The sequence below is a fragment of the Triticum dicoccoides genome, chromosome 6A (assembly GCF_002162155.2).
Source record: "Triticum dicoccoides isolate Atlit2015 ecotype Zavitan chromosome 6A, WEW_v2.0, whole genome shotgun sequence".
Taxonomy (NCBI): Eukaryota; Viridiplantae; Streptophyta; class Magnoliopsida; order Poales; family Poaceae; genus Triticum; species Triticum dicoccoides.
This window is the reverse complement of record NC_041390.1, coordinates 616,824,613-616,832,490: the sequence shown is the minus strand read 5'-3', so window position 1 is coordinate 616,832,490 and position 7,878 is coordinate 616,824,613. Positions and strand designations below refer to the sequence as shown.

At 43.1% G+C, this 7,878-nt stretch overlaps 1 protein-coding gene and 1 long non-coding RNA gene across 2 annotated transcripts in view; one reads left to right on the top strand and one right to left on the bottom strand.

Annotated features, from left to right (window-relative positions):
- LOC119318521 (G-type lectin S-receptor-like serine/threonine-protein kinase B120) overlaps nucleotides 1–4,418 on the bottom strand; it is a 15,536-nt gene extending 11,118 nt beyond the window's left edge. The window contains exon 1 of the mRNA XM_037593089.1: nucleotides 2,072–4,418. Coding sequence (XP_037448986.1) covers nucleotides 2,072–3,428 — 1,357 coding nt within the window. The 5' untranslated portion in view covers nucleotides 3,429–4,418. The remainder of the gene's footprint in view (nucleotides 1–2,071) is intronic.
- Nucleotides 1–4,924, top strand: part of LOC119318522 — a 16,849-nt gene extending 11,925 nt beyond the window's left edge. The window contains exons 2-3 of the long non-coding RNA XR_005154150.1: nucleotides 1,906–2,099; nucleotides 4,436–4,924. This is a non-coding gene — a long non-coding RNA (uncharacterized LOC119318522). The remainder of the gene's footprint in view (nucleotides 1–1,905; nucleotides 2,100–4,435) is intronic.
- Nucleotides 4,925–7,878: the final 2,954 nt, after the last annotated feature.

Sequence of the window (7,878 nt, the reverse complement as noted above, 5' to 3'; positions counted from 1 at the left end):
AGAGCCATCAATGATGTCTCGAGTACAACATTCACTGCTTCCAGTTAGCAGTAACCAAATGGACCACAATAACCAAATTTGTTGCATTCGTGGTTAGGTCCTGACCACAGGTCAGTCCATGTGGACCTGTTGCTATTCCAGCTCGTGTTTTTATCTTGCCTGAGTAGTCAATCTTCATTTGCACTAATGAGACACTTGGTGGCGGCAGTCCAAAGGAAGCGTAGACCTCATCATCAATAGTTTGCAGTGTATAGTAAATTGTGGACTTGATACTCTCGACATACTGTCCAACTAGCAAATTGTTGTTCCATATCGAACCTCGCATGTATGGGGTTGAGCCATTCCATATAAAACGCTGTCGAAACTCATCAGGGTCTGCACCATATGAGAAGTTGCCTGGGGACGGGTCTTGGGGGCTTCTCCAAGAGATGAGCCGTTGTAGTGCATGCGTCTTGTGGGTGATCCTGAGGTTCATACGTGGAAGGAGAGTGTCGGTCGGGTAATCGAAGCTTTGCCATAAGATGGTGCCATGTGATGACTGAAGGATAAAATTCCCATTGTTATCAAGCGTGGCTTTTCCACCAGTTGCCTCTGATGATGAATTTCCTGCAGCGCTGATGTTTGTCGTCCAGAGAAGCGTACCTTTGGTGTCTGACAAGGCGAGATTGGATCCGCTTGTGAACGCGAGTGTTGCAGAAGAAGGATCAGTTATGGGCATAGCACGGTTGGCAACCCACACAAAGTTGCCTTCGGGTATGTTCTTGTACCATATGCCGACGTAGTAATGTTTTGTGCTGGAGCTGGACAGGGAGAAGAATCCCAGGGCAAAAGTGCCGTCATCGGAGGTGATGGTGCTTCCAACAGAAAGCGGCTTGTCGGGAAGAAGGCGGCTGCCGGATGATGCACAGAACGGGAATAACCAAAATGACCAACAAACAAGCCAGATGATTGTGTGTAGGGGAAGGGGATCCATTGCTGTAGTGAACTGTAGAACTGGGGTATGGAAGCAAAGAAGTGGATGAGTTGCCTTGGACAATGCACATCAGAACTGAGGCAGAGCCAGTCAAGCATTTTATTTGCGCTCCTTTTTCCACAGGAAGCTACTGGGAAAGTGGGAATCTTGGAAGTAGTCAAAGAGAGATGTTTCTAGGAAGTTTGAAAATGTTGGGTTGGTTGCTATCATCTGGACTATCATGGACTACCTTTCTCAGCAAACAGAATAGCCATTTACTTTTCTTTTCGGTGTGACTGCTGGTTTTGTTGTTTGAATGTGCTGATCACTACAATTTTACTTGGAATAAACCCCTTGTCGGTTTTGATATGTTACCTTAGATGTTTTTTGAAAGAAACTTATCTTTTGTGTGTATACATATGCGATCATGGGTCTTTATGTCAGACATCAGTGGTGCAGGAAATTCCGTGATCTTTCCTTTGGACTTGCTTTACCTAATGTTTGACCATGTGAATTATAACTGGATAAGTTAAAAACATGGACATATCACCTCATAAAGAAACACACATTTTCTGTTCTTTTGGGCTTCAGAAAAACATCATTGGACCCTGACCGAATGTACAAAGGGACCATGTGCTTGTTTCTTAAAAATTACATTAGGATGTGCGGTCAACCACTATAGGTGGAATAACGTATATAACCCTGTTCCCTGCAATTATAGAATTTGCCAGCTACGTGGTTGAGTGTGCAGTCCTGCCCGCATTTGCGCCCCTGGCTTTGCAAGGAAAATATAATTTTTAGCTGTCGTGTGCAACTACATATCTGTAAAGAGCGTATCACCTGTTTAGTGTCTACTCATGCTACTCATTATGTTACTGCAGATGTTCACGACTTCACGGCACACTTCTTCCATCGTAAATGTATTACTAAGAAATGATTTGTTTTCAATGTAGGTGAAAGCTCGACCATATACTCGTTGAGATGGCAAGGCTGGAGAAGCTCTATAAAATGCACACATGTACTAAGGGGGTTATTACTGGAGCTCCACTGGACCCGCAAAATAGAGGCTATATCTACTAGCGCAAGCAGAGAAACAGAAACAGAAACAGGAAACTGTACCATTGAATCCATTAACCCGGATGTAGAGGTTTTCCCCTTCTCCAATGAGCTTCTCTGTGTCAATCAAATCTCCAATCCATAATAGGCACCTAGTTTCATCCCCATTGATAACCTTGGTGCCCATATTGGCGTAAGCATATGCCATGCAGGAGCAGTTGCTTGTGCATTCTGTTATGCATTCATCTAAGCTTCTATTCTTGACATACAAGAACTGATCAGGAACCTTCATGGTTGACACATTTAAGAAGCCATCCCCTTGAGCACATCTTAGTGCTTCCATTCGTTGGCATCCCTGCGAAAACCTGCGGGCCGTCCAGTCTTGTTTATTATTTGGCTCAAAGCCATCAAGACACTTGCATGTTACAATAGATTGCGTGTTGTCACAGTAACCAAATGGACCACAGTAACCAAATTTGTTGCATTCCTGGTTAGGTTCTGACTGCAGGTCAGTCCATTTGGACATGTTGCTATTCCAGGTTCGTATCTTTATCTTTCCTGAGCAGTCCATCTTCATTAGCACTAACGAGGAGACGCTTGGTGCTGGTAGTCCAAAGGAAATGTATACCTCATCATCAATAGGTTGTAGTGTAAAGTAAATCGTGGACTTGATACTCTCGATATACTGCCCGACTTCCACAAATTTATTCCATACCGGACTTCGCCGGTATGGTGTTGAGCCATTCCATATAAAACGCTGCAGAAACTCATCAGGGTCTGCACCATATGAGAAGTTGCCCGGGGATGGGTCTTGGGGGTTTCTCCAAGAGATGAGCCGTTGTAGTGCATGCGTCCTGTGGGTGATCCTGAGCTTCATACCTGGAAGGAGAGTGTCGGTCGGGTAATCGAAGCTTTGCCATAAGATGGTGCCTTGTGATGACCAAAGGATAAAATTCCCATTGTTCTCAAGCGTGGCTTCTCCACCAGTTGCCTCTGACAATGAATTTCCTGCAGCACTGATGTTTGTCGTCCAGAAAAGCTGGCCATTGGTGTCTGACAAGGCGAGATTGGATCTGTTTGTGAAGGCGAGTGTTGCAGAAGAAGGATCAGCGATCGGCATAGCACGGTTGGCAACCCACACAATGTTATCTTGGGGTATGTTCTTGTACCATATGCCGACGTAGTAATGTTTTGTGCCAGAGCTGGACGGGGGGAAGAATCCCAGGGCAAAAGTGCCGTCGTGGGAGGTGATGGTGCTTCCAGCAGAAAGCGTTTTGTCGGGAAGAAGGCGGCTGCTGGATGATGAAAGCGGTTTGTCGGGAAGAAGGCGGCTGCTGGATGATGAAAGTGCACAGAATGGGGATAACCAATATGACCAACAAACAACGCAGATGATTGTGTGTATGGGAAGGGGATTCATTGCTGCAGAGAACTATGGAACTGGGATATGGAAGCAAAGAAGCGGATGAGTTTATCTTGGGCAAGGTACAACAAAACGCTGGGAAAAAGCAGAGTCAGTCAAGCATTTTATTTGTGGTCCTTTTCCCACAGGAAGTTTCTGGGAATCTTGGAAGCAGTCAAGGAGAGATATTTCTAGGAAGCTTGAAATGCTGGGTTGTGGTTGTTATCGTCTGGACGATGATAAACCAACCATTCTTTTAGATGTGACTGCTGGGTATTCTTGTCTGAATGTGCTGATTTCTACTCCCTCCGTCCCATAATGTAAGACATTTTTTGATACTAGTGTAGTGTCAAAAAAACATCTGACATTATGGGACGGAGGGAGTACAATTTTAGTTGGATTCCATATGTTTATGAACAAAACAAACTCATATGTTTATGAACAGAACAAACTCGTATGTTTATGAACAGAACAAACTCATATAATTTTAGTTGTTTCGGTTTTTGTATTGTTACCATGGATGTTTTTTTTTTGAAATGAACCAACCTTTTGTGCATATACATACGAGATTGTAGGTAAACGTGAGCATCAGTAGTGCAGAAAATTCCATGGTCTTCCATTGGACATGCATCACCTATTGTTTGACCATGTAACTGGAGAAGCTAAAAACATGGACAGATCCGCTCATTAAGAAGCACACATCTTATTTTCTTTTGGGTTTCAGAAGAACATCATTAGGCTCTGACTAGATTTACAAAGGGACCTTGTTGCTTAAAAATGTGAGGTCAAACTCTCTGCAATTATAGAAGTTTGGCAGCTACGCATTTCAGTGCGCAGTCGTGCCCACGTCTGCACCCCTAGCTTTGCAAGAAAACAGTTTTTTAGCTGTCTGAATAGAGCGTATCACCTGTTTAGTGTCTCCTCATTTATCTGAAAAGGGTGTATCACCTGAAAAGGATTTTTTTTAGCTGCCTATGAATTTATGTTATTGCAGATGCTCACAGTGCATATCTTTCATCATGAAGGTACAACTCATAAATGATTTTTGCGCTGGAGGAGGTGATAGCACAACCATATACTCGCTAAGATGGCAAGGCTGTGTCAGGACTCAGGACCCAAGTATGTGTTCTTTGAAGAATTCAACACTGCATCGTCGATTCAGTTAAGTTTGAATTTGAACGAGACAACTCTGACGCTCCTCCTGTCTCCGTACCCCTTCGCTAGTTATGAAGACCCAGATGGCGTCTGATCAGCACCTAACGGCTGCGAGAGCATCCTGTGTCGCTGTTGGCTTTCCGGCAAGCCTTCAGAGAGCCAACTACTCCATTTTTCTTTTCCTTCTATTTCCTCCAAGTTACAAGGTTATAAAGCCACATTCCTAGAACTCCCTGGGTATCTCTCTTGTATTAGGTTTTCCCCTTAGCCGCCAGTGTTCCTGGTTAGCCTTAGGTTCTTCTTGTATCACGCTAGAACCCTTGAATTCGTCCAATAAAGTGGCTAAGATTTGCGAGTTTCAGGAGTTGTTTCAGCGGATATTCTTACGCTCATACTATCGGGACATCAATCTGCAAGTGATTATCTGACCTTGTTTTGCTGAGGCATATGAGTGTAGGTAGCATTGTTCCTCGCCAACACCGCCAGGGTCCGTGGAGACGACGACCATCGCGAAAGCTGAAACAGATGTTGCTCAACGTAGCTGAAGGTCTGAGGTGCTGCTGTGTTGATCGGCAGATCATATCATTCCTATCAAGCTTGATGTTTGATGTGGGCATGAATGCTCGGGGAAAGCTTAGTTTGCTTTGCTGAGCCGTGGGTGATTTGTTTTCAGTACGGCCTTTTGCGCATAATGACATGAATCACCTTTATCATCCAACACATGATCTCCTTTGAACTTCTGGTAGGAGTATTTTTTTTTCTCTCGACGGTGTAGGAGTATTACTCGGTCACATAGAACTTTATATTGTCAGAGAAATTTTTGTATTGAAACTTGAAAATTCTAACAATTACAAATTCAACCATTCTTTGGAGCAAATTTTCGACTGCAATTGTAGTTTTTTTTTTTTGCTATTTGCTCATGTAGATGAATATTTGAAGTGACGTCCCTGGACGTGGATGCTGCAGCATGCCTCGCGCCGTAGCGTCCTCAGGGCATGTACAATGGTTGATAAGATAGTCTTATCTTAAGTCTTGCATGTAAATTAGAGATGACAAAAAAACATGTCTACAATGAGTCATTTCTTAGCCTTATCTTAAATAATTAGTTGTTCCTAAAAACATGGTGAGACAAATTGTGTTAAGAGATCATCTCTTGTCTTCTCTTAAATAAGAGAAGACAAGCCTTATCTTACGATTTCTCTCTCCTCCACTTCATCATTTATCCTACGTGGCACTCTTAAGATAGAACCATTGTACATGCCCTCATGCTGTAGGCCAGTCTTTTAACTAACCCGGCGGACTGCTGGGGCCTTTTGATAACTGATGTTTCTCTGCAGCCACATGATCAACATCTAACGGTCAGGATCGCCATGGTTCAGTATTTCATCCACAAAAACAGCACGCTCACATTTCAATAGGTAGACTGATCAACTGAAAATGCCCCATTATCATTCTAGCTCATGATCAAGTTGACAGACTTTGGAGTTCTGTACTAGCTTGTTAAACTTCTGCGGTAACTTTTTGGCCCAGTGACCATCGTCACATATTTCTTATCATTCTTGTTGTACTTATTACCCTTCTTTTTGAAGTTGGTATTTTATCGGACCTCATCTTTTTCTTAAACTTGTGGAAATTCTTATGTACCATTTGTCCATATTAGTGGTAGAAGTTTGCTCTCAAGTTCTGTTAAACACTCAAGATGAAAGATGACATCCTCTACTGAGAATTCACGTTTCTGATGGTTTATAGTAGCGGAGTTCCTCCAGGGAGGCAATTTCACAATTATGTATTCCGCGACAAACTTGTCCGGTAACTCACACTTAAGGAGTTCGAGTTCCTTAACGATGCATTGTATCTCATGAGCCTGGTCCAACATAGGGCAGTTCGCAACCATACTGTAATCATGGATCTGCTCCATAACATATATCTCGTTTCCAACACCAGTTGCACCTAACATAGCTTTGAGCGCATTCCACAAGTCCTTGGCAACCGCATATGTAGATATGTATCAACTAGTTTGTCTTTTATTACACTCAGAACGACTATGACAAAGACGATGGTGGCCTTCTTAAACACACCTTCTCATGTACAGGAGTAATTGTTCCTTCATGAGTTACACCAGCGACCCAAAACACCTTCATTGTTGTGAGCCAAAACTGCCTTGTAGCTCACAAATGATTAACGTGTTATGGGTCGTTGGTGGTACTTCTGAAGGGACGATTACTACCCAAAAGGACAAGGTGTTTAAAAGGCCACCAACGTTTTTGTCGGAACCGTTATGAGTGTGGGCGAAGACAAACTAGTTGACACATATCTAAATATGCGGGTTTCCAAGGACTTATGGGATGCACTCGCCATGGAGAAATTGCATGATTACTGGATGTTTGAGAACCATCTTGTATTGCAAAATGCTCATGAAGTCCAGAGCATCATTAAGAAGCTCGAACAAGTCCAGTGCATCATTGAGAAGCTCAAACAACTTAAGTGTGAGTTACCGGACAAGTTTGTCGTAGGATGCATAATTGCGAAACCGTCTCCTTCTTGGAGGAGCTTTGCCACTCTCTGAAACATCAGAGACGTGAATTCTCAGTGGATAATTGCGTCGGTCATCTGAGTGTTGAAGAGAATTTGAGAGCAAAGGACTCACACGGTAAAGAGCTGAGAGCACTTCTACCGCCAATATGGTAAATAAGAATGCCCACAAATTTAGGAAAATAATGGGGTCCAACAGAATACCAACTTTAAGAAGAAGGGTAAGAAGAACAAGAAAAAGATAAGAAATATGGTTGCTTTACTTGCGGTGACGATGGTCATTCGGCCAACAAGTGCCCATAGAAGTTTAAGAAGACATGACATAACTCCAAATTTGTCAACGTAACCACGAGCTAGGCATCTGGTATGATAATTTATTTACTATATTGTCAGTTAGTCAGTCAAACAATTGGTGGATTGGAGCTCATTCTAAAATTTTCACTTTTTGACAAATCAATGAATTCAAAATCAAAAGAAAATTAAAAACCCAATGGAAAAGAGGAAAAAACAAGACAAAGGAAGCGCTCACACATCGTGTGCTACATGGGCCAGCCGGACGAGCGCCCGTTTGTGCGCGATTGCTCAACAAACTGGCGCATTGAGCATCAACTAGGAGCTTCCTCGTTTGGGTCCTAGTGCAGCAAAACCAAGGGCTTCTTGGATGATTCGGGCCAGTCCTGCTAGAGTTAGGGGCCTGCAATTCCATGGAGTCTCGCACTGCATTCATCAATTGCTCTCATGCGGTGTTTTGACGTTTGTTCATTGCATCGGATTGGTTATC